The sequence below is a fragment of the Micropterus dolomieu genome, linkage group LG05 (genome assembly GCF_021292245.1).
Source record: "Micropterus dolomieu isolate WLL.071019.BEF.003 ecotype Adirondacks linkage group LG05, ASM2129224v1, whole genome shotgun sequence".
Lineage (NCBI taxonomy): Eukaryota > Metazoa > Chordata > Actinopteri > Centrarchiformes > Centrarchidae > Micropterus > Micropterus dolomieu.
In genome coordinates this window covers 29,824,164-29,852,011 of record NC_060154.1, presented here as the reverse complement: position 1 = coordinate 29,852,011, position 27,848 = coordinate 29,824,164, and the positions used below count along the sequence as shown (strand labels likewise).

Below are 27,848 nucleotides of genomic sequence, written 5' to 3'. Positions count from 1 at the left end.
TCGGCCCGCCGCACCTCTCTCCCCGCCTGAAGCGCCTGCTTCATAGTTAAGCTAATGATGAGTGTGTACAGGTGTGCTTTATACTCCTCCGGTTATTCCATCACACCTTACCGTTCTAGCAACAAGCCAATAGGATTGGAGTGATTTCATTCACGTTCAGACCTGCTTCGCCTAGAGGCGTTCCCATAGTGTCGTAACCGACGCAGTGTCTCGTTCCCCTTCTCGGGGAACCAGGGTTACATACGTAACCCGAGACGTTCATAAGCTTACTCACAAAGGGGAGAATAAGTTCACAATTTTTTTAATGAAAGGTGACCCATTGACTGCTGTCTCATAACTGTCTGCAAACCAGTTCTCTGTTGCAGTTTATACTCTGGTAGAAGAGGTTACTGTAAATAAAACTGAACTGTGCAACACAGCTAACAAGCTAAAATAGCTTCCTCTGTTTTGGGCTTTCCAGCTTTCCATTCACGCAAAGGTCAACAACTGTGGTTGCAAATTAATTCTGTCTGATCAATGGCATGAATTTGTGAACAAAAATGACCTGGAAATCCACTGATCGCAGCGATTCCATTGAAATGAAACGATTTTGTTGAAATTTTGCCTTTTGAAATGCTGGTGTGACAGGGCCTTTATACTGGCACCAGTTTTGGATTGTTAAAAACTCAGTAGCTTGTCAGTTTGGTAGGATGATGCTTTACAAGAGTAGATACAAACATGCAAAGTAATGTAATCATGAAGTAATCTTGAAGAAGCATCTTAGTAACCAATCACAGTGGTGCAAAACTTGAGAGTGAACAAAAATAGTAACCATTGCGTATGTAAAAATTTTCTTTATGTAACTGTTTCTGGAAATACTAATTCTTAAATTTTCTTTCTTTGTGGGCCATAGGTGTTAACCTCTTTTCTAGCCTAGCTGTCACATTTATCATACACCATTCTTCCTTCTTCCCTCTACTCACCCACTATCTCTACCTCCCCCAATGTCCTTTTGCTTGCCCTAACTCTGCATCCTCAACCTCCTATGTCTTCTCATCTCTTGTCCTCTTTGTCCCCTTTGCTCATGTTCTCTCAACCGTCTCCTCTCTTGTCACTTCATCTACTATTCACTTCTTGCCTTATCCCCTCTCCTCTAACCTCTAATTTTTCTCTCCGATCTTGTCCAACAGTCTCCTGACCTCCCTTTTCACTATTTCTTTTGGCCTTATCTCCCCTCCTCAATTTTCTTCCTCGTCCCCTCCTCCCCCTTTAATTGTCTCCCTTGTCATTCATGGATTATTAATCGTTGTGTGTAGCTGGACCACTCCCATGACACACTCTTCACCAGCCACAGAAAGCTATTGACTAGAAGTATGGTTCAAAGAAACCACAAGGGATTTTCAGGGGTTGCTGAACTTGTCCTCACAGCTAAAGTTAGATTATAGATTATTCAGAAACTTGGACAAAGTATGGATCATCTGCAAGAGAAGCAGAAAAGTAACAATATGCTTAAGTTACAAGATGCAACTGGCTGAGGAAATTAGATATTAGGTACAAAGTATGCATGAGTTATGACTTTGTTGGTTATGGCTGATCGCAGCTCCCATTTGTTTGTGTACTTTAACTATGACGAAGGGCAAGAAAATGCAATAGAACTCTTTATTTTTCAAGTCAGCAATTCCTTCATTCCTTAATCCTGGATATTTAATATAAGATGTTTCCTGAAAACACTAGGCAGTGCAATAATAGTCTTGTAAAATTATAATAGGATACTATACCATAGTATCCTATTATAACAGTGCAATAATAGTCTTGGTGTTGTGATGGGACAAGGGAGGGATCACTGTTGGTACCCTTTCGAATCCCGGTGGGGTGACTGCTCTCTGTCTTTGCAACATACTCCCAGATCAGTTTTCTATTGGGTTCTTCTATGATGGTTTCAGCCAATCACAGCAAGCTCACATTGCAATGGCTACATGGAAATGTACAGTAACTACAATGGCAGATTACCATATCATTGTTAACGTCTCGCATCAGCTGATGGCCTGTGGTGAAATACGTAAAAACTACACTCAGATGTTGGAACCTTTGATATGGTTAGCGGTATAATGACACGCATATATGTATGTAGTTGCTGACAATACGCAAAGGTGCATAGCTGCAGACAGGTAGTCTATAGTTATAAAGAGCCTGTAGTTTAACCATTTACATGATAACAACTGGAACAGCAGTTGGTTTTCCACAGCCTTACAATGTGGAAGTATGAATAAATAAAAATCTCAGCAGACCAGGGCTACAGAGCTTCTGACAGTTGGTCAGGGTTATTGTCTCCCCAGTCCACTGACACACTTTTTTTACTTTTTAATGGACAAGACTGATGCCAAAGTGGCTCAAATGGTAAAGACATGGTCAAACCATGTATCCCAGCCTTACTATGAGGGGGGTCAGCTACCATTCAACAAAATCATGACTGTTTGTTGTCATGGCTCCACAATGGTGAATCAAGCTCCCCTGTGAAATCAGGTCAGCAGAAACTCTGCACAACTTCTGTCGCAGACTGAAAACTCATCTGTTCGGGCTGCACCTTGGCCCATAAAAAAACCCATCTGATCTCTTATTGTTTCTAAATGTAGCACTTGAAGCAGCATATTTAATGAAGTTGATGTAGTTGGATGATTCTTGCAATTATTTGGTTTTATGCACAGAATCATAAGCTAAATAAATGCCTGGGCTTGTATTTTCAAAACATAGTCAAGCTGGCCCACAGGACCATCATCTTGTTCTTGATCTGGAAATTCTTTTGATGCCACAGTTTTGCCAGCTATTGTTTTGCATTTTTTAATGCCATTTATATGTGACACTCACTATATAAAAAGGTTTTGAAATTTATTTGAGTAAGTGATTGAACATGTAATCTTGAAACAACAGTCCAATATGTCTCCAGTAAACCAGGACTGCTTGTTAGCAACAGCTTGGGTGTGTGTGTAAGGTTTAAAGCAGGACAAATGATTCATTTTATTATTAACATTTTCTTGAAATATAGTTTATTTTCCCAATGATACCTACAGATAGTCATAGTTATACTCAAACTCAGAAGCTGGCACCACTATACTATAAACTACACTATACTGGCCAGATGTAAAATAAAACAGAGTTCATTAAGACATCTCACTTTGACAGGCGTGTCTGTCTATTTGCAGGTCCCCATCTTCACAAAGTTGTCCCTTTTCAATTTCTGAGCATACATTATCTTATGAGCCACCATAGTGACTAACCATCTGAATCCCAAGTCAGCCTCACAAGCTGGATTTAAACTGCCGTAACAGATACTCACATTGATGATATGATTTTACAGGGAATATAACTAATGAGGCCTATAATGACCTATCGGCTCCTAAAACGATTTTGTTTTAGGCTTAGTTTTCCCTCGTTCTACCTTTGTTGTGCTTTCAGCAGAATGTAAAAAGTTCACTGGAGGTCCTTGCTTCACAGTTTAATACAATGTCGTTCTTCTCCCCAGCTTTCTGACATGACTGCCATATTTGATACTAGAAATGTTAGACACTTCTAGAGTTAGTACTGATGTTTTTCTGTTCATCCAACATCCAATGTTAGTATGAGATACAAATGGTTTTGTATAGGAAAAATGTAGTAAAATTTTGAGCCAGATCATTTGCTATGGCAACATTGTTTGCATCAGCTTTAATATAAGTAATATAAGTAAATATTGTGTTTTTGAACATGAAATCCAAAATATGTGATTTCATTTTGTCAAGTTTCAGTAATGTCTTGGGTAGAAAATTTAAGTTTGTCTTGGTGGTTAAAGCATACAAACAGATAATGATAATGTTTTGAAGCAACCACACATACAAATATTATTCATTCAAAAGCAACTTTACTGAGAGAACCAGTTCCATAAACACTACAGACTTGAGCACCCTTAATATAGTTAATTGATATAATGTAATGTAATATAATGTACCTTTAAATGGAAATAAAGATTATTTAAGCTGAGTAAATGAAAACCTCTTAACAGTAGATTTCATAATGATGCACCCTATGGCAGACTGCTCATCAATCCACCAAGTGTTCACCTGGCCTGGAATTTCAATATTTTGGGGGCAAGGTCACTTGGCCTTTGGTGTGAAATGCCAGGGCAGCAAGGCCATCAAATAAAACAATGATTTTATGTCCACAGAAATTATGAATCTTATCTTAAGGGTTAAAGATAATTTTATATTTATTCTATTTTCTCTATCATTTGGTAATGCTTGTCAATAAATAACAAGAACAGTTCATCAGGGATGCTAGCTGTCAGTCATAGTTGGGGGTGCTGACAGAAGTCTATGTCATGAAGTTATACTAAATGGTGTACGATATTCAAATTCTTTTGTGTTAATTTGAATGCCCAGGATACCTTCTATCTAATAGTTTTTAACAACAATTTACAACAATTTGACGTTTTACACTGCAGCCAACACCAAACTTGAACACCAGTATACAGTATGTCAAAGCAGCCACAGCAACTATGCCGTCAACAACACAGAACAAAGAGGGAGAGACATCGCTTGGATGGGGGAGAGAAATTTGACCCACGAGCAGTTCATTATAGTTTATCATAATGCAGCACAATGAGGATACAGACCTTTCAGTGAGGAAAGCAGCGTATATAATATGGATCTGTCTTTCACTCCAGTCTGCAGTGTAGTTCATACATTTCACCGATGAATCACGTAACTGTAGAGTAACATTAGGCTTCATGATCAGAGAAAGTTTTTATATCACGTCAACACTTCTGTCTATATTCACGGTCCCTCTCTTGCTCATTCACATGAACTCTCTCGCTTGCCATTGATGCAAACACTGACTTCATGAAAAGTTGAAGATGTTTCAGCAAAAGATATTTGGTATAACTAAATAGCCAGCCAGCCAAAACCCAGACCTTGCTGATGTTATCGACACATCTCTCTCACTCTTGTTTGGGCTGCTCAAGCAGGCAGTCCGACTATGTTTTCTTGTCTTATGATTAATTTATCAAACTTTCTTACCTCAGGTCGGTCTGCCTCAGAAGTTCACTCATTCACAGCTTTGCAGCATTGGCACATCAGGATGAGTTCGATTACATCTCCTGGTTGGCCGGTGCAAGATTTTTGTCAAACTATCGTCATACATCGCCCAGTTTTCCAGCAGTTCATACCAGGCTCTAAATCAAACCTACCACTGTCCATGTGCCCAGCGTTTCACTTGATGATGGTCAATAAGTAAATAAAAATATAAATATTCAGAATCTCAACGAAAGACACTGGTGTCTAAAAAACATATTGACAGGAAAGAGGCAGAGGAGGAATTGACAAAGTTAGCTGGGGCAGTGTGCACCATGGCCCCCATGAAATTCCTGCCCTGGTGTTCATTAACATAACTGAACAGTGACACTTACATTCACTTCTCTTTAATCATTCCCCATGTCTCCTTCTGTCTCTAAAAGTCTTTAATCAGTCTTTTAGGCCTGTGAGTTTCCCTTTTCTTATATGGTGTGTCCTTTGCAACCTGAGGACAGATTTCACATAATATCTCAGTACCTGTGATGAGATCCATCTCAACTGACTCAGCCCCTCAGTTCTATCCACTAGTCCTGTCTCCACTGATAAAGTGCCACTTTATGAGACCTAGGAGATGTTTCCCTCAGTACTTTAGCCCTTGGTACAAGAGAATATCATTCTCTGCTAGTGATGGCAGCAGTCTGGTACACTTGGCATAGTTCCTTCTCTGTCTTATCCAGTATTTCTCCTTCCTGGCCTCTGCTTTGTGGTCCCCTCCCACTAGATGTTCTGTTGATGGAATGCAAATTTTCTGTAGTTCTGCTGGGGACCACTGTTTTTGGAATCTCGTGTGGAGAAGACAAGAAACTGATTGTGTATGCTTGATCACCTGTTTTGACGTAAGGTTTGAAGTTTAATTTTGGTGGAAATCTACCGCAACTAGATCTTTCCCACTTAGGTGGAATATGTCTGTTCCCACTATGCTCTGTTACTGTACTGCTACAGCACTTCAGAATGCTTTCACATCTGTAATTTGGTCCATTTAGTCCTGATTAAAGAAAAAAGTTAGTTAGTTTTGGTCAGGTTCATGTTCACACAGACTTATTACAAATAAATCAAGAGGTAACAGGCCTTTTTACCAGATGGTATTGCATAAATACAGAGATTGTTTTCTTTTTAGTTCACCATATGAACATACAGTGCATCCGGAAAGTATTCACAGCACTTCACTTTTTCCACATTTTGTTATGTTCTTCTGGCAAACTCCAGGCAGGCTGTCTTGTGCCTTTTACTGAGGAGTGGCTTCCGTCTGGCTACTCTACCATACAGGCCTGATTGTTGGAGTGCTGCAGAGATGGTTGTTCTTCTGGAAGGTTCTCCTCTGACCACAGAGACTTGCTGGAGCTCTGGCAGTGTGACCATTGGGTTCTTGGTCACCTCCCTGACTAAGGCCCTTCTCCCCTGATCGCTCAGTTAGGCCAGGCGGCCAGCTCTAGGAAGACTACTAGTGGTTCCAAACTTCTTCCAATTTACAGATGATTGAGGCTTTTTGAAGACCCTTCTCTCTCTCTCTCTCTCTCTCTCTCTCTTTCTCTCTCTCTCTCGCCTGCCATTCACCGGTCTTCTGTGAGTTGTGCGTGCCTGCCGTGCTGCCGACAACTGCATGCACGTCGCAGTTTCTCGTGGGTCTATTTCAAGTAGCCGGCTATTTAAAAACGATCCGCAAGGTGCGGACAACTCGGCACAACACCAGTGAAGCTGGGTCTCAGTCTCTTCAGCAAGTGTTCCTCTTCTGCCACCAAACACGCTACGTCTACACATACGCACTGACGACCCAGGGTTACAATATTGGATTTATTTACGCACTTTTAAAAGCATTTATTGAAAGTTTTATTCTTTTTACATGTTAATTTACAGCAGTAAATGTTAAATTGTATATTGTAATGGGCTGTATATTAACTTATCGGGAGAAAACTGGTAGTTCTATGTAAATTCAGACGTTGAGCACCCCCATACCGCCAAAATGGCACGATCCTTGTTTCGCTGCGAAGCTTCGACTGTGAGATTGACAGTCGAATCATGCTCCGCCCATCGAAGCATCGAATCTTCGACTATTGGGGGTCAGCAAACACACAATCGAACCAAACAGTTTAAGTGTGAAAGTTACTTGCAGCCAGGTGAAACACAACAAATACCAACTTAAACAATTAAATAAAACATATAATTACATATCAAACAAACAGAGATAATTTATGTGTCAAACACCAACCAGTATGACACATGAACCTTTATGGGAAGCTGATTTACCTTCTTTCCTAATAGACAGCAAACCTTTCTTTTTGCAGAAACTTATAATATGCACAGGGGAATGAAATGGCAGTGCTATGAACTGAACCTTCACAGACCCGAAGGGAGGATTAGGAACAAAATCTTATTCTCTTAATCAGGGCAAATCAAACAGTGCAGCCATCTCCATTGCCCTGAGCAATGCCCACATTGGCTGAATGGAGATGTAGAAATGTAGAAATCTCCATCTCTATTAGCAGTCAGTCCACTAGATTCAGAGGATGGAGGAGAGAAAAAAAAAGACAACTAGGACATAAAACAATGGTAATGAAGATAATAGTTGCCCTGAAACACATACACCTGTGAAGGACAAACAATATCTCTGGTAGCTGATGAAAAACACAACATACAAACAACTTAAGCCTTATCATGTGACAGACTCTACTGTGTTCTTGTTTTTTTTTTTTTTTTTTCGCATTTATTCTTTGATTAATAGTATACTGGGGAAAGCAAAGGGCAGTATAAGGACATTCTGCATTCCCATCATATTAAATCGACTTACAAGCTGATGGCAGTGACAAGATGTCATGTCAGCTGTATATCATGGCTAAACTTTTCCTGTGACTCCCTGGGACTACCTGTATGTACCGTAACCATGCCATCTATCTGCAAGACCTTTGACATCTTATTTCACAGTGAACATAAAGGTGAAAAAATAAACTATTGATAGGATTTCTGCTGTGTGTGTAGTGTGTGTAAGTTAGTAAGTAAATAAATAAATCTTCAACTGAATAGATTGTAATATCAATTCTATATATCTTTCGTACTGTATATGTCTTAGTTGATCAAATCAGTTAGTAACATAAAGTTCAGTCTTACATTACAGGGTTTCAGAGGTACATGCAATTGACTGCCATTGCAATGAAAAGAGACACTATAACTGTTATCAATTGTAGCACTGGAAACAGAAGGGGCCTAAAACAGAACCTTGAGGAATTCCATATTTTAGGTCTGTAATAATAAATTACCTGTGACAACAGACAAATCAATCAATCAATCAATCAATCAGTCAGTCAGTATTTATTTATATAGCACTTTACACCAACCAACAGGTGTCCAAAGTGCTTTACATCAACCAACAATAAACAACACAGCATTCAATAAAAGACAAGAAAAAACATGAAGCCTAGAAGACAGTAAGCCATATAAGGTTACCTAAAAACATCAGAAGAAAAGGGAAGTTGTTGCACCAGTACTGCATATTAAAAGCCATTCTAAATAAATAAGTTTTAAGTTTTGATTTACAACAACAACATCCGTTATAGTGCGAATGTCAGTGGGGGGCATGTTCCAGAGTTTTGGGCCAGTAACAGCAAAGGCCCAATCACCCCACTGTTTGTACCTCGACCTTGGGACTTGATCCGAAGACCACAACAGCCGATTTTGCCCACCCAAAGTTAAAAGCTCAGACAAATACCCCGGGGCTAGGCCATGTAAGGCTTTGAAAACAAACAATAAAATCTTGAAATCGATTCTAAAACGCGGAAGCCAGTGTAGTGTAAATAGAACGGGAGTGATGTGTGCACTTGTGCAAGTTGAAGACGCGAGGTGAACTAATAAAGGCGTGAATAGAATTTTTTCTAGATCGTGCCTATTAAGAAAAGGCTTTACTTTAGCCCGGAGACGAAGTTGGAATAAACTTGTTCTGACAACATTGCTAATCTGCTTGTCAAATTTCATGCTGCAATCGAATGTCACACCCACATGTTTGACAGTTTGCTTGGCTCATGAAGTCAGAGCTCCCAGACTTAAAGCTGGATTGTTTGACATGCATTTAGTACTGAAGATAATATAGTCAGTTTTATCTTCATTTAGATTAAAACTGACATTACAAGTGAATGCCTGTCTCTTTTTTGACTGATATGCTTTCATTCAGATGTTCACTTTGCTTTCCTTTGATTCTCTTCCGGATTTTTTTATTCCTTTCCAGCCGAAATGTCAAGAGCAGCTGGAGGAAATCTGAATTCCCTGTTGGTTCAGCCCATCTCTGCCTTCCTGGCAAAGACGTTACTGTCTTCTCCATCCACAGGCCAGGGAGACTCGTGTATTCCTCTAGCCATGCCTCCCAACGCAGGTAAATATGCAAAATACAATTTACAGAGTTGCTGCTTAAGCCTCATTGTGAATAATATTTTCACAATTCTATCAATTATATATAAACTGGAATTATGTGCAACCACATAATTTATCAGCCTGAAAGATGAACAACTCAAATATAAAGGTCCCAAATAAATTACTTCACAAATGTTTAATAAAGATAAATCCACATTGATTTTTTTTTTTGCACAGTTAACCTTATCGCTTGTTTGACCAGAAATTTAGAAAAATAATAATAATTGCATAATGTGCATAATAATTTATGAATAATTAAAATCATATCTATAAAATGGACATAAGCTTAAGCCTTATGAAAGCTAAGCCTTCTGCTTTGTAGTTTCACCAGTACAGTGTTAACTCTGTCACAGCAAGTAGGGAATTTGTCTGTCCAGGATACATGTGCTTTGTGGATTGTCCTTTTACCACCAGAGAGAAAATTAAGTCAAGTGTGTTTTTGGTGAGTGTTGGTCTCCACCAAGGTTATGCCCAGTCCCGTTTGTGATTGAACTGATCTGAAGTGAAGGTGTGCAAGGTTTTGTGCATGGTTAAGGTACAGTATATAGTGGAAGACTGACTGATCTCTGCTGCATTTGTAGTGATACAGGTGCTATAGAGGGCTATTGTTATGAAGAAGAAACTGTGCCTGAAGGCAACGCTCTTGTTATACCAGTCAATCAACATTTCAACCTTTCCCCATGCGCTCACCCCAAGGCATAAGAGCAGGAGCTCAGATATCCAGGAGGAGTTTGAAGTAAAAAACAGTGTTCCTTTGTCATTCAGGCATCTAGTTAAGATATCCCCAAGATGCCTCTCTATGCATTTACCTAGGTATATCCAACAAGGAGGACATATGCATACTTAACTGTACATATTAAGCCTAACGCTTTAGCATTCCTCATAAAGAGCTGGAGGAGAAGAATATCTGGACTTTGCTTAGCCTGCTGCCACCACATTCTGGACAGAAACAGAAAGTGATTCTATTTGTGTCTGTAGACCAAAAACCATAAAATTGCAACAGTCACTTCTGGGTAGACAACTATTTAAAGATATGTTGTTGAACACTGTGGTCGGTCGGTTTATGTGCTTTTTTAGGTACTGTATTGTTTTGTTAGAGGCTTCGATAAGCCAAATCTACCCAACAGCAATATCTCACCACCGGTCAGACTGGTTTTGGGTTAGCTTAAGCTCTCATTTTCTGTGGCCCAACAAGTAAATTTGGTTTTCAATTTAATATTAGTGAAAGTGTTTTTTTACAAGATGTAAACACTTTGGAATAGCATCATAAAAAGAGAAAAGATTTAACATGTTGCTGCCATTAAATTGTACACGTGATTCAGTGGAAGTGATTGTGGACAAACATTGGACTTGGTTCTATATCTGTCAACATGTTGAGATTAATCTAAGAGTGTTGGGCATGATTGTGGTCTGGATTATATTATCATTTGTACTACAAATGATAATATAATGTAATATTCTACAAACGTCCTGCTGCAATCCAATTACAAGCTTTGTAGGGATTTCTTGATTTATTACCTTAGTAAACACTTGTGTAATGAGTTTATGGTCTCATCATTAGTTTCAAGTGTTCTTCAGTACAGCATGATGTTCATTTAGTAAATAATGGTCCAATTTAGAGTAAAATAGACAACAGCAGCATAGGCTTTAGGGCGGGACTACCTAGTGACTAATAAGTTGCTATCGTAGTGGAACTTCAGCACTGCACCTGTTTCTTTTCTGAAAAGCCTATTAGGGTGGCTACCAACAGTGTGGTGACATGAGTTTAATTTATGGTGGCTCACCATTGCAAAACGACCAGGTGCCAGTAAAGCAATATCAATATAAAATTTAACATTGGCAGATACTTCATTTACTCATCAAACAATTTTAAAGTTTAGACCCAGGTCAAAAGCACGGTCCCTAGTTTACCGGCAGTCAGTGGAGTGCTTTCATGAAGACTCTTCTGCCTCCAATCAGTGTATGTAGGTCTACACAGTGGGGGCGGGGTGACATTAACACTTCAAGTGTAAAAGCCAGGATCAGAGTTAAGAGTAAGGGTGCGTTCCATTTGACATAGGAAGTCGGAATTTCCAAGTTGAAAGTTCAAAATTTCAAAGGGAACGCCCCCTTAAGTCGGCTTTCCGACTTGGGAAGTCGGGAGAACCACACTACCCTGACTTCGTGATCCAAGATGGCTGTCGGGGTATCAACAGTTAGTGAAAGCTGTAGTTTATACTGTTTATTAGCTCTTCTGTGTCCTTGTGACTCTTAGAAATGTTCGTACAGTGCTGTCCAGCTGCTGTCTGTGGATGTGTTGCTACAGTGTTTAGTATGAGTAAATACCACACAATGTGTTTTTTGTTTTATCAACCGGCGAATCAATAACTAACCTGGCTATTTGTAAACAATGGCTGGCCGAGCGAGGTTTTCCGACTCTTTACATTCCAACGGCCCCACAGGCCGTCAGATCCTGGCAGCGGCTTTAGGTACGTGCACACAGCTGATATGTTAACTTCATACTCACACCGTTTGAAAGCTAAAATCTTTGTGATTCGAGTAGTGCAAACCATTTCAAGATACAATCACCACAGCGGGTACAATCAACGCCTCTGTCAGACCACCCAGTGTAAGCGAAATTGACACGACTCACCTATGAAGCCTCATAGTAATCCACCAATCGATTATATTCCAACAAAAATGGTCTTGTTACGTTGTCAAAGGTCCAGATGATCCAATCCAGTAAAACATTTAGTCCAAAACACATTATTCCATCAATAAATCCCCAGGACTGCTGCTGCAACGTTTCATATTTTCTGGCAGACGTGGCTCGTATGTCATTATAACCGTAATACCGCCGATTTGAATGTAAACAACTACGATACTGATACCAACTCTGACCTTTCGAGTGACACCAAATCTGACCCAAAAGGAGCTCACATGTCCCTTTCACAGCCTTCAACAGCCTTCAATAGCCCGCGCTGTAAAGAACGGCCAGCCCCTATTATTTGGTGGGTAGGCCGAGCCAATTGCAAGCAATTGTGCCAATGACTGGCACTTTGTCTAGCCAATAAAATTCTGAAAATAACGATATCCAACTTTAAGTAGGAAGTTCATGATCTACCAGCAAAAAAACACATCTGTGTCGAGCTACCGGCTAATACGGAGCGATGCAGCAGCAGCCGCCTGCCGGCAAGGGGCGGTGCTATTTTAGAAAAAATACGCTAAGATATACACTCAGAAAAACCTGTGTAAAATAGTCATTTTTCATGGTATTGGAATGAAATTTAAACTAGGACTAGGTAATGCTTTATCCTGTGGTCCTCCAGTGTTTTCCAGCTAACAAGTCCTAGCTATAGTTGTCTGCATGCATTTGTTAGCAAGTATTTTCAAGCAGAAATGAAAAATATATTAGTTTTAGTGTGTTTAAACTTACATTAATCAATTCCAGTAGCACTTACAATTATTCTGTTCTGTGTTATCTTTCAGAGAAGCATGCATATACTCCAAATGGCTCAAGAACTACATTCAATTTACTTTGGATATGCCTTGAATAGGCGTTTTGCATGAATTTTACTGGAATGTTAAGAGGTTAACTGGAACGCTGTCATCTCGGGTGTGACGTCATTCCCAGCTCTGACCTCCGACTTCCGAGGTAAATGGAACACACCGTAAGAAGTTCAGAATTAATATTTATACAATTATACTTACAGTTTTAATTTAGTGATACTTTGTTTTTTTGTTTTTACACCAACTCCTTATCATCTTAGTCAAATGTAATGTATCTGACTCTATCAGAGTAGAATTAACTCTGCATTTACTCAAAAACACCACATATTTTACTCTTCTCAATTTGCTGTGTAGGACTAGTATACTAAAAACATTATTTATTAATTTTAAATACTACCATTTTAATATTTTATTGATAGTGTTATGTTTTAGTGGTGTACTAACGTACTATTCTAAACCTAATAATAATTAGAATACAAGTCAAAAGCTTGAGAATTTGTGTATTGGTCATGTTGCCAATTTTTTTGTGCAGATAGAAATTTATTCTTGTAAATTTATATATTTTTTTTCTGAAAATAGCACAACTTTATTCTCGAAATGTCAGAGAACCCAGATATATGGGATAGATTCTGATATGCAGAAAGATTTGAACAGAAAACTTCTTTACTGTTTTGCAGGTTGACCTCATCCACAGCTGATTCTAATGACATTGTATTATTCTACAACTATATTTTATGAATTTATACATTTGTATTAGCAGTAGGATGTAAGTGGTAGTATTAGCAAATTATATATAGTATAATATTAGAAATATTAACAATAGTAGTAGTAGCAAGTAGCAGTAGCAGAAATCCTACTGCTAAGCATTTGTGGGACTCGGGTATGTTTGAATTAAATTAGTTTGTGTGTCATACATGCCTAAATGTACGCGCAATGCATATCTTTTCTCGATAACCACACTGAAAGGCAAAGAAAAGTCTGTCTGCAAAGAGGCGAGACAAGATTATTATTCAAATGGGGGAAACAGGGCACACTTTCAAACTTCTGTCCTTGAAGGCATTCATAGTGGTCCACTCATTTATACGTACAAAATCTAATGGAAGTACTTAAGAAAAAAAAAATATCTTAAGAGAAAAGTTCAAACCCTGCCTACTTTCTCACATCAACACACATGACCAGTCACTGCTTGAATTAAGCTTAAATGTCAGATTGTCGGTTTTGGAAAGTTGGAAATCTCTCCACAGTTTTGACATTGAAAAAATGTGGGGGTTTAAGGGACGGTTCAACGATTTGACATGCTTGTAATGCTCTGACACCTTAAAACTAATGACTAATGCACTACCTGTAAACTGTCCTCCTTGGAAAAAATAACAGCAGCAATCAACAAAATGTCCGACACGATAATTATCGTTCCGATAAAGGCCCTGAAAAATTTGGGCATATTCCGTTCTTGGAAGCATGTCAAAATGAATTGTGGCCAAGAGTTTAGCCTATAAGAATTAAACAATGCTAACATGCGCCGATGCTGTTGTTGCACTCTGTGAGTCATGTTGCTGCGCGTGCATAGAGCCACGCAGACGCAGTGCAGTGCAGGCAGCTAGAGCCAAACAAACATGTCGCCAAGGTTCGGATGTTTTTCACTTTTTCAGAAGAAGACAGCATATTGCATATGGTCCTTCCTCCTGTCCTCCTTCCCTCTTTCTCTGCTGTTATCTACTGCAGGTTACAATGTGCCATTTTGAAGCTGCATGGCAAACTAAGCTGAACAGTTAGACTACAGACAGCTTTCAATTTAGCATGTTTGTATATTTAGCTAATTGCCAAGCTAGTGTTAGAGCAGTGTGCCTTTATAACATAGAGGATGAGAAACTGTGGACAGAGCAGATTAAACACCTTCTACATGTGCTTGTTAAACAGATGTATTGATAAAGTATTGTCTTTTACTCGTGAGTTTACAGTAATGAGAGAAGCTTTTGTCAACTCGAGTAGTTTAGTTACCTTCACTTCACTGTCTCCACCACGGCCTGTCTCTGCGCTGGCCGCTGTGTGCGCCCGCATGTCTGTGTTCGTGTGCAAGAGGTGACAAAGAGCAGCAGAGGCTGCAGCCTGATAATAAAGAGTATGATCTTATGGCTTTTCGACATAGGCACATGCAGGGCTGGACTGGGACAAAAAATCGGCCCTGGCATTTTTGGCCCAGGCGGCCCACCAAAATCGGTTGCACATCCTTCATCAATACACCATCCTTGCTTTTAAGTGCTTAGATTAGGGGTTTGACAAAACTCGTAGCCCATGAGACTTGGCACTGCACAATAGTGGGGTCACGACAACAAGATGACAATATATTTTAATAGGCTTAGTATTTGGGAAAAACAATTTATTGAGGAAATAGAAGATTTTAAACATTAAACACTTAATTTCCTGCTTTCTGGATACATACTTGTATCAAAACTGCTACCTTGTTATGCCATTTGTCAAACTGAACCCTATAAATCATTAAGCTACATTTAAATGATTAAAAATCATAGGCCATATAAATACATTTATTATGATTTGTATCATTACTACTGATAATAATTTATTTTTTTAATTTAAGAGGAGAGGGTCTGGGGATCCTCCCCCTGAAAATCTGGACTTTAAATACTTCATTTCCTGCATTCTGGTGAATTTGCACCAATTCATTGAGGAAATGTCTTTATTTATGTAGAAGGAAACACAAAATTCAGGTGACCATTCAAAAAATAAAAATATAGTGTAATATAGTGCTGTAAGGCTCTCAGGCATTCTGTATTGCTGTCAAATATGTTTCTCCTGTTTTTTATTTTATTTCATCCCTGCTGTGTGAGTCAACACACATGCAGGCATGACTGAAGTAACCTAAAGTCTTTAAATGTGCACGCTGCACCTTTTCACCTCAGTGATAAATGAATTAATTTTAATTCAGTTATAAACTCCTGCACCTTAATAGCTCCTATGTTTCAGTAGCTTTTCTTCTCATGTTCAGAACCTTCCGCACATTAAAAATCTGTCCCACATATCTTTGACATTTGCACAATAATAATTTGAGATATAATATTCGGAGATATAATGACAATGAAGTCATTATATTTTAACTAAATCTACCTGCCCCACTGCTGTGCATTACCCTGCCTTATTGCTCTGCTGATATGGTAGTAGGCTGCTACCCCCTATAGGCCGTCTGACAGACAGAGAGCCCATCTGGGACTGTACTGTATGAGACGAGCTCACTGCTGTTCATCAGAGGTAGAAAACACTTGTGATCAGACAGAAATATCACCACACATCCACACACATGTTCACTTCAGCACCTCTGATAAAGTGCAGCTCACAGCCGCTTCAGAGGGTATTAAGCATCCTGGAGCAGAGAGACAGTCAAACAGAGCAAAGCAAAGAGACAGCAGAGAGAGCGTCAGGTGTCTGTGTCGCGGTCAGGTGTGTCATGTTATTCTCTCACTACTTTGCGGCAATTGTTAACAGTTTGTGTAGCAAATACATTGACTAGACGCTGACCGACAACATTTATATTTAAATGTTTTGATGGTCAAATCATTCGGGGGTTAATGCCCCAGAAAAATTACCTGACGACGCCAGGCCCATCATGGCTTTCCATGTAGGCATGTGGAAGGGAGTTTCCACAACAAAGGCATATCGCCAACGGTTTTACAATGCACAAACATATTGGGTCTTTCTTCCAATAGGGGCGTCCGATCAGAAAATACTTAAATGTGGCGTTCAAGAGGGAAAAACCTATTGACATTACATTTGGAATAAGTTACGAAGTATTAAGTAGCAACAGCAAAAATAGCAATTATAGTTAGTGGTGATATTACCATCAATGTTTTTGGAGGGATTTTAAATCTTTAATACCTGTGTGTCTGAATGTTTCTTGAGAGGCTTTTCCAAGCCAAAATGTAACATCTCTAAGAAACTTCAATAGATTGTGTTTTGGTATTGAGTTTCAAGAGCCCATATGTTTTAGCCCTAGGTGTAGATAAAGGAAAAAAACAAGAGGAATAAAGGTAAGGAGGCATGCAGAGATAACATTTAGTCTATATATTATAGGCAGTTGTACCTGTCGCCCAATGCACTGGTTAGTGACTCGTGTAGAATGTTACTCATTCCATCATTTTAAGTCTCTCCTAACACACTGCAACCCAAAAAGATTAGCATTCATAGGAGCTTTATATATAGGCTTGCTCTCTAACCCTTCTTTTATTATATTACCTTTTTTATTGTAGTTGTATGTCGTCCTTGGTCTTGTTATTTTGCGCTGCTTAATTACTTGAACTATTTTTATTGCAGTACAGTTTTGATTGCCTTGAAATGTGACTTGACTTCTGGGCGCGCCTCATGGTCAGGTCATCATAAATGAGATGCAGTTGTTAATTAGCCTACTAAATAAGGTGAGAGATGAGATGCAGGGACCTGCTAGGAGCCACGAGATCTTCCTCCACACAAAAGGAGAACGAATAAATAGATGGAGGGATTAAATTAAACAGGTGCTTTTGTTATGAGTGGGGGTTCAACGTCTCTCCTTAAAGGCAAAGAAAGACACTAAAACTTGAGGGAATCCAACCAGGACATTACAGACCCTCAGGGTAAAAATGGCCATAAAATGCTTGTGAAAAAATTACAAAGCGCTCCTACAAAAGAGGACAGAAATCAGCCTTTACCAGCAAAGTCATTTCTCTTGCATTGAAAGGCAGTCTTGTCTCCTTTTAAGCAGCCCACATACCAATTAAAGCAGAAAATGTCTAAAGAAAAAGAAAAAGAAATATATAGCGAGAGAGTTTAATTTCCTTTGCCAGAAAGAGATTAATAGATGATAAGAGGGCAGCAGGGATATTTTCCTGTCATTCAAACATGAGGGGGCTGTGAAGAAATAGAAAGAAAGGAGAGAGAAAGAAGCCAAATAGTAGAAAATAAGGTGGGGTGAAATAAGTCATGGATGAAGGAAAGGAAAGTGTAATTTCTTACACTTAACTCTTGTGGTATCTAATTGTGTTGATGGTTTTAGTTTCATCTTCTCAGGTTTTGAGATATGTGGCGACCCCGAGGCAATGCAATGGACAACTTTAGAGTGCGTTTGATGTTTTCACAACATTGAAAAATATATTTTAACAAGACTAAGAGTGTATAGCGATGCTAGGTGCTCTATGTGGCTGTACTTTGAGCTTTGCTTTGACTTAAATGCTAACATAAGCACGCAAACATGCTTACAATGCTTCCATGTTGATAAGTAGCAGGTACTGTATAAAGTTTACCATGTTAACCATGTCTGGAAACCATGAATGTACAAATATTGAGATATTTTACTGAATAGGTAGAAATGTTGACTTGCTCGTGGTGCTAGGGGAAAATCAGGGGATTACTAAAATGATTAAAATGTGTCCTGTAGGGACCTTGAGTTATGTAGCAAATACTATGACAATTCATCCAGTAGTTACAGGATGGATATTTTGCCCTGAACCGCAAGTGTCATCTTCATTGTGGTGCTAGGGAGGGATTACCAAAGTCACTAAGATTCATTCTCTGGAGACCAGGTATGTCTATAAAAATGTCATGGCAGCCAACAGTTGTTGAGATATTTCAGTCTGGACCAAAGTGTTGGACTGCTGAAAGGCTGATGTTGTCATCTCTAGAGCCATATCGAAAGTGGCTATAAATTTAACAAGAACACGTCATCACTCCCATTTAAGCTATCATAGTTTTCTTGAGGGTTGACCTACACTAAATGGTTTCTACATGTATACTTAATTACATGAAGTTTGTGTGAATCAAACAACACCTCAAGCTTGTGACTGAAATCACCACTATAAGATAGATATATAGTTTGATTCCCAGTCAGGGCAAGCTCCTAATGCTACTTGTCTACCTCAGGCATTTGTGAAACTGCAAATACAAGAGCTATACCGGCTCGGACGTCACCTGGGTCAACAAGGTCTGCGTCAGGTGCTAGGGAACCAGACCTGATGACAAATGGGCTACTGGAACAAGACATCCATGGACTAGAGCAGAAAATATGGATCTGATGCAATGCTACTATACAAGCAATCCCGGAGAAAGGGGTTAGATGCAGAGACTATGGGATATATGGATGCTTCGAAACCCATAATCAACACTGAGAAAGAAGCAACTCCTAGCTCAGTGTTCTAACATCCGCAAATGGCAACTCCTATCACAACTAGAGATTGATGAGGTACAACAAGGGGGAACCAGGACAACAGGTCAGTGGGGGGATGTCATCATCAACCCCACACTCAGAAATTGGGTCCCAAGCTCCAATAACTACAAGCCCTTACGGCACACAGCCTCACTCAACATAAGGGCGACTGACCTACGATTGAAGATCATAACCAAGCTGGATCCCTAGCTAACTGACAAAGTATCCTCTGAAAGTCTGCTAGAAGATGTGAATGCAGCACTACATACTATCCCTACTAAAGCCATAATCAAGACCAATGAGCTGATCTACGCCACAGACACACACACCTAGAGATGCTTGGCTATAAGATGAACACCACAAGCCACAAAGAGCATTACCCCCCATGGAGGAGAAGGCTAGAGGACAAGATCAAGGCAACACAAAGTCAGCTTCCAGAGCTACAGAAAGGTGCAAGGAAGGGGCTACCTAAGAAATACAGACTGCCAGACAAAGACTGGAGACTGCCAAACAAAGACTTACCGCTCTGGCTACCCGCCTAAAGAGATACAAGGGAGATTAAACCGGATGTTCTCCACCGAACCATCTAAAGTGTACTCTCAGTGGCAGGGTAATAACACAAGATCAGATCCACCCAGGGCTGAGACTGAACAGTACTGGAAGAACATATGGGAGAAAGAGGCATCCCACAACACCAATGCTCAGTGGCTAGTAGATCTAAGAACAGATCACAGCAATCTCCCAGAACAAGATCCAGTAACCATTCAGTAACCATTACAACGGCAGATATCCAAGAAAGAGTGGCAGGTATGAAGAGCTGGACAGCACCAGGCCCTGACATGATCCAGGTGGTGATGGCACATAAATAAAATGCTTGCCTTTGGTGTGGGAGACCAGGTCCATCAATTGCCACTGTGAGACATCCACCATTGTGTCCCTGAGCAAGACACTTAACCCCTAGTTGCTCCAGAGGCGTGCGACATGTATAGCTATTGTAAGTCGCTTTGGATAAAAGCGTCAGCTAAATGAATAAATGTAAATGTAAGTGATAATCCACACCTACTGGCTGAAGAAACTAGCTGCACTCCATGAACGCCTGGCTGCACAACTGAACCATCTGCTGATGGATGGGACCCACCCAGAATGGTTAACCCAAGGACGGACAGTCCAGTCCATAAGGGAACAATCCCATCCAACTACTGGCCAATCCCATCCAACTACTGGCCAATGACCTGCCTCTGCACAACATGGAAACTCCTGTCATAGCGCCTAAGATGAGTAGGCACATGAGTAGGCACATGAGTAGGCACATGGCTCCATGTATTGTCCAAAAGCACCAGCTACTGGTTGATAGAACAGTCACTCGAGACTGCAAGACCAGGCAGACCAATCTGTGCACCGCCTGGATTGACTACAAGAAAGCCCACGACTCAATGCCACATACATGGACACTGGAATGCTTGGAAATATACATGAATCAACAGGATGAATCAACTCAATGGGGCTGTGGAAAACATGTCTGAAAGCCAACTCAAAGCCAATTGCACAAGTCACCATCAAGTGCGGCAAGTGTTCCTTCATTGCCACTGCACACATACACGCTACGCCTACACATACGCACTGATGACCCAGGGTTAGGGTTACAATTTTGGATTTATTCACGCACTTCTAAATCATTTATTGAAAGTTTTATTCTTTTTACATATTTATTTACAGCATTAAACGTTGAAATGTATATTGTAATAGGCTGTATATTAACTTATTGGGAGAAAACTGGTAGTAAAATCAAGACGTTGAGCACCCCCATATAGCCAAAATGGCATGTTCCTTGTGTTGCTGCGAAGCCTCGACTGTGAGATTGACAATTGAATCAGGCTCTGCCCATCGAAGCATCAAATCTTCGACTATTCGGGGTCAGCCCTAATATATATATACACATTATGTTACTTTCTGCTTGAAGCCTATTTAAATATAAAAACTAAGCCTACTAAGGTAAAGTTAGGGAAAGATTAGTGCTATAAAACATGGCCGTAGGTTGCTTGCTAGGAATCTTAAACACAGGTTGTTTTTAGTGTTGGAATTGGTGAGGTTGGTTTTTTTGGTGAGGACATTGTGTGACTGTCTTATGGGGCTTTGTACTCGAGTCTGCACAAAGCATCTGCATGAGTCTAACAGCTGTGTCACCACTCTTAGTCCATATAAATTCTCACCCTAATGTTATTGGGTTTAGTGAGACCTTGCAGTTTTGGCTTGACCCCATCAGGAACTGCTTCACAAAGGATAGCAGGGTTAGAAGCCTTGGCATAGGTGTATGACTGTGTGTGCTGTGTGTTTGTTTAGAGAGAGAGAGGGAGCGAGAGATGAGATGGATACAGTATTAAGGGGTAATTCCTGCTTTCGAGAGCTTAAATCCCCTCTTACCTCAGCATGATCTCCACAGGCCTCTACCATACTGCCACCTTCCACTCCTCCACTCCCTCATTCTGATTCCTCTGTCTTTCGCTTGAGCCTCCACTCACTCATTCCACTCCCTCCATCCTACTGCAGCAGTTGTCTTTCTTTTTTGGGGTGGGGGGGGGTGGGTCATGCGAGAAGACCGTCATCTCTTGCTGCCCGCATGTTTCCCCATTGTATGTGTGTACGGTCTGTCCATTTCCATTTATTCCCCAATAAATCCAAGCAGCTGGTCACTGACTAGAACACTGCTTTCTGCTGTTTCCCATGTTGCACAGATAACAGTCTCACACACACACACAAACACATCACATTTATGCACCCATTCTTCCTGAGTGAGTCACACTGACAATCAATGGCGCAACCCCCCAAAAAAGTGGCCAAATACATAAGTACAATTGATCCTTCGATGGGCATGTGTGTGCCACTCTTGTCCCGGTATTTCTTTTTTCAATTACAAGCTATTAGCCCATGGTGTTAGTGCTATTTCAGAAAATTCCAGTGAGTTAATGTTTTTTTGGTGTCAGATTGTTTTATGAGTGTCTTTTATTGACACTTTTGGCCATTTATAGGTGTGTAGAATTTTATCTAAGTAGTATGTGCCTGTCAATGGATGTCTTTTGTGTGTCACATGGTCTGTATTGTATGTCAGAAGCTGTTCCAGCTCTGGCAGAGGCACTGTTGGTTTTGTTGCACATTTTGAGTCTGTTTGTGGGTGCCCATTTGTGTTTGTGCCCACTCTCTGAAGACAGGCGTCTATGTAGACTGAGCTTAATGTACGTCCAATCGTTGTGCAAGGTAGACTACTCCTTGAAATGTTTCCATTACATCAAATGAGTTCGAAAGAGGGAGAAAATGGGCGCAAGAAAGGGAGAGAGAAAAAAGGGGATGACAAAGAGAGAGAGCGAGAGAGAGAGAGAGAGAGAGAGAGAGAGATGTAATTTGTCTCCAATCGACTGGCTGCACCTCTGACCACTCTTGGGATCCCACAATCATTTGTTTCCATCTGTTTGCCTTCTTTCATTTTCCCCCCTCTCTCCTTAATACCTTTACTCCTTATTTTTCTCTTTTAATTCCATTCAATTAAAGCTGGCTATATTGGCTGGCCATTGGTTAATTGCTCAGGGGCCCTTCTTGGAAATCACCAGACCATAACGAGATAACGCTGTTGACCTCACAGTCTAGTGTATAAATTCGTGCATCTGTATGAGTTATTTAGTTCTTTTTGCCTGTGTGCATATTTACAGTGATGTGCAGTTGTGAATACTGGATCTTTTAAATGACTTGCATATATAAGTTATATCAGTTTTATAGCATAAGTAATTATTATGTGTCCGTACTGTGCAACACACAAACATATAGCATTTTTTATTTTTTATTTTATTATTATTCTTCAACACACATTTTTGCCAGAAAGCCCAACTTGTGGCGTTGCCAAATCATACGCAAACATTCATGAATACATGTTGCACAAGTGTATAAACAACCAGAATTAGTAAATATAAATGTAAAGGTCAAATGCAAATAAAACATCATCAACAACATATCATAAGAACTCAATTTCTGCTTGGAATTACACGGTTCTATCTTGTAAAACATGAAAAGAAGCAATGGTTTACTCTTAATATGTTTTAAACAAAAAAATGTGCTGTAACACAGTGTGCGCATATATGAAATGTAATGTTTCTATGACATTTTTGTGATATTTATTTCTTCTTTTTAGACAAGTCAATTTTTTCTTATTAAACAATGCATTGCAGGTTAGTATAAAGGTCAGTGCTAAATATTTTGTCCAGTGAATGTTAATTTCTGTTACTGATGAGCAGTTGAGAGGCACCTTAGACATAATGTGAAAAGAATTATGTCTAAGGTGTTAAAAGCAGTCTGTACTTGTATTGAAAGGTGCTATACAAGTACAGACCATGTAGTGCTTGCCTGTTAATATTAGCATTAGCTGCCAGACTAACATTAGGAAGCTCCCTTTAGCTGCCCTTTATATGTTCATTTGTTGTGCGGAGCAAATGACCATATATGGAACACCAGCTCCGTCTGGTTCCATATTACATAGAACGGTGCCGTTGGTAGAAAAAGCAGTTCAAAACAGAGCGTGCAGAACAGGAGGAAATCTGGGGTTTTAGGTCACAGGGATTTCTTTTAAATACTTAAAACTCATTATTTGAAGCTTTGCCATGTTTAACATGAACATTCAACATTGTAGATAAGTCATACAATTTGGAAAATCATAATAGGTCTCTTTTAATGTTGACTTTTTGTTTCACACGGGACACGAACACTGCTCTCCTGGTTCAGAGTCCGGGTTTTGGTCCTCCATCCACCCCAACCACCTCCTTACTCTGTCTTTTCTGGTAAATATCATATAACTACCTTTACCGTCAAAAGCTGACACTACAGGGCTCCCCCCACTGCGTTGAACTATGACGCTATAGGGACGTTACAAACTGAGGCTGATGAGTCTTGACCATGCGTCCATATGTGACGAGTCAGGGAGTGAGAATGGCTTGGATAGAACCAATAATTCCAAGGTGATGATGTGTCTGCAATGAACTAGCAAGAATATTCCTGGAAAGCATGCAGGCACATCCAAATTTCCACAAAAATGTTCTAGTATTTATTATATACTTGTTGGCATATCATCCTAAAATTTCTGTAAATTATTGTTTCCTGCCTGTTGTCAACTTTGCAACCAGAGTTTAAAGTTTAGGTGGGATAGATAGGGATACGTCCCTGCTTCTGTTTTTTTTTGCATATGTAAAATTACATTACATACAGTATATTTACATCCCACCATCTGCATTTCTCTTGAGTTTTGCTGCACTCTTTCTGTCTTTTATATCTATTTGCTCATCCGGGTAAATAGCTTTTGTGTTTCCTTATGTCTGTGGTCATGTGTCTGCATGTGTTGGTGTTTGTGTCTAAGAGAGCTTGTCCACCTCTCTCATCTTGTCAGCCCTTTTAGATTGATTAATTCACTGAACACACCCTGTTCCCATCAGGGCCTAGGGCTTTGGCTCTGACTTTATCTGAGTGGTCTGTCTGTTGACCAGACAATTACCAAGCTAGTCCATCACGGGTTCCAAGGCTGACTGATCATATCCACACATTTACACACTTAAACACAGGCATACACATACACACACTTTTCTGCTAATTCTAGTTTGTGTGTTCATTCATCTTCATGCTTCTTATCTAACTTAAAGTCAGAGGCTTCACTAAAGTGTATGTTGGGTGTGTTGACCGAAAGAGTGCAGGGACTGGGGGAAGTGTGACCGAGTCACATCGCTCTGCTGACGCATCATAAAGCCCCACTTAAGCTTTTGATTGGCTAAGTTGTCTACAACTGTTACATTTTTATTTGTGGTTAATTATGGTGTTCTGATGGAGCTTATTGACAATAAAATAAGTTTGTCACGGCTCATAAAAACAACCCTTTACATTCTTTGAGGCTGCACTCTAGATATTTTATTGTTAATATATGCTTGTTTGCTCCCATTCAGACACAAGAACATTTGTAAGGTCAGCCACTGATCTTGAGCGCAAAGGCCTTGGTTGTTTTCAGGGTTTCAGTTCATCCCAAAGGTGTTGGATGGGGTTGAGGTCAGGGCTCTGTGCAGGCCGGTCAAATCCTTCCACATTTCCATTTCCATTCCAGTTCCATTTCTTTGTGCACGGGGGCATTGTCATGGTAAAACAAGAAAGAGCCTTCCCAAAACTGGACACTATTGTATTCTGTAAATAACATCGTATGCTGTAACATTTACATTTCCTCAAATTGGAACTAAGGTGTCTAGCCCAAACCATGTAAAATAACCCACCATGTCCACATACTTTTGGCCATACAGTGGGTATGTACTGGGTGTAATGCACTACTTTCTTCTTTGTCTTGCTTCCTCCTCTATTAATGTTTTTACATGACATTCTTTCTTTCATTCATTCATTCATTTCTTTCTTTCTTTCCTTCTCCCACTCAGAACAAATGCCAAAAGTGGAACAAATTTCCGTGGCAATTACATTGCAATACCGTGGAGGGATCGGCGTGCAAAGAAATTGCTTTGTAGAAAGGACTCCCAGGCCCTTTAATTATGCCACTATTGATTGCTGTGTGGAGGTTTCCCACATTCACTTACTGCTTTTTCTTCTCAACTCTGCATTTAATACCCTGCAGAGAATGGCGTTGAGGTGCTTCTGAATGTACACTATTTGGTTATACTGTATATCAGCTCTTTTCATTAGGTGGCACTTATGGTTTAAAAGTATGGTTCCATGGGTAATAATTTCATCTTGCTATACAGATTTATGTAGCAACAGGTGGCCTTTCATAGTTGTTGATGCCATCACCGCTGTTGGTACTAAAATATAAAAAAAATATTTTATAGCAGAAAAACAGATAATGTTACCAGCAATACTTCACAACTACACATAAAGCCCGCCAGCCAGCCAGACAGGGCATGACGCAAAACACAGCATGGCTCATTATGTGTTGAATTCGGTCAGGTCAGTTGACACTTCCAAAATGTAGCAGGAATGAAGATGGGCTCCAAGCCGACCATCTTGATTGTCATAATTGATAACAGTGTTCCATCCAGAGCCAAGCTGTTTCTGGTGTTGGTCTTGTTCATTGTCTGCATTGGAGTGGGGCAGAACCAGGACCAACTTGGCGATGCGGGCAAGCCTCTGGAATTGCCTAACTCATTTCACCTTTGAAGAAAGAACTGCCTAATTACTATAAATTTTTAAACCATTATCATATGCTTTTAATCAAGTAACTCTGAGTCAATGAGTAATTAAGCTTTTTAAAAAGAAGCCGCTTTGGGGTGGCTATTGCTCTTACAGGTAAATCTGAGTTGCTCGGTTTACTCATGTTAAAGTGTTTCAGTAAACATAGTATTTTAATTTCAGATAACAAGCAGAAATTGCTTTAAAAAATCATCATTCACGCAACATTCTAACCTCTGTCGCACATCAACAAACTTGCATGCTTGAGCAGTGGCTCTCGTAGGGGCAGTTTCTTTAAAGCACATGGCAGGGGTCGGCCAAATTTTTTTGAAGTTATTAGATGGCGGGCCAAAACATCATCAATTGACCATTTAAATTCCAACAATTCCTGTGTATGCGATTAGCTTAGTTGGTAGTGCACAGGACTCCCATTCAGAGAGTTGTGTGTACATCACAGCGATTGGTCCACATCAGCGTATGGATGTTTATTTTGGTGTTCGCAGTATCTCCAGGCAGAGGAAATTCCTGCTTTTCTCATCCAGGGGAATCTGATCTCACCTTTTCTGAAGGCTTTTTCATTGTGTCAAGTAAGCCAGAGACTCTTTTGAATTTTCTTCAGAACATTTCAAAGTAAAAGCTCTCACTTAAACATGACATAAAGTACTGCTGCATATATGTTCTTGCGCTTTTATTTTGTAGGCACAATCACTGAAGAGGAAGTGATTATGTGAGTAACTTTTGCTGTCATGACTGAGATCTGTTTAAGCACCCGCCGCTATAATTATATTTTATTTTTTTATCAAAGTAATCTGGTCAGATATTATTGCTTAGCGGGCCAGCTTTGGCCCGTGGGCCGCCTATTGCTGACCACTGCTCTACAGCTTTAATCAGAAATGCCAAGGCAGCTTCATAGAATTTCTTCTTCTTCTTCTGATGTCTCCACCATGCAGGAGCCTGTTGAGTTTGTAACTGGTTTTGAAGCCAAAAATTACATTTCTTTCTGTCAAAAAAAAAAATTTAACAATTCAGGTTAAAAGCAATATCCTACATCATATACTCATATCAATATGACATGACTTGAAATTACAGGTAGTTCACTACACCTCTTTATCGTGTCTTCTGTTAAACAAAGGATCAAACACTAACCTAATTTGGCATAACATCACGTAAGTCTCAAACTTCCAACATCACAAGAACAAATACCGACTTATCAACATGATGGATGATATGATGGACTCGCTACAAACCTTTCCTGCTTGATGCCTCCCCTAAACTCGCCGTTGTCTCCGGTGTCAGAGTCATAGTTAGTCATGGAGGCTGTTGAGCTCCAGGTTGTCCGCTCCAGCTCCGGTACTGGTGCTCACTCCATTGCTGCATTGCATTCCCCAGCAGTGTTGATTTTGGTTAATAATTAAATTAATAACTATAACAAAATTACCATCAATAGATAGTGGATTGAAGGATTATGAGTCCTGCGTGTCACAGGTTCATTCTTTTGCAATATTAAAAGA

The 27,848-nt window shown here is 39.9% G+C and overlaps 1 protein-coding gene across 6 annotated transcripts in view; it reads left to right on the top strand.

Annotated features, from left to right (window-relative positions):
- Window positions 1–27,848, top strand: part of LOC123971735 (inactive N-acetylated-alpha-linked acidic dipeptidase-like protein 2) — a 580,586-nt gene that overhangs the window by 353,052 nt on the left and 199,686 nt on the right. For all 6 annotated transcript variants that reach the window (XM_046050743.1, XM_046050744.1, XM_046050745.1 and 3 more), the window contains one exon: window positions 9,295–9,438. In XM_046050743.1, the coding sequence (XP_045906699.1) occupies window positions 9,295–9,438 (144 nt within the window). The remainder of the gene's footprint in view (window positions 1–9,294; window positions 9,439–27,848) is intronic.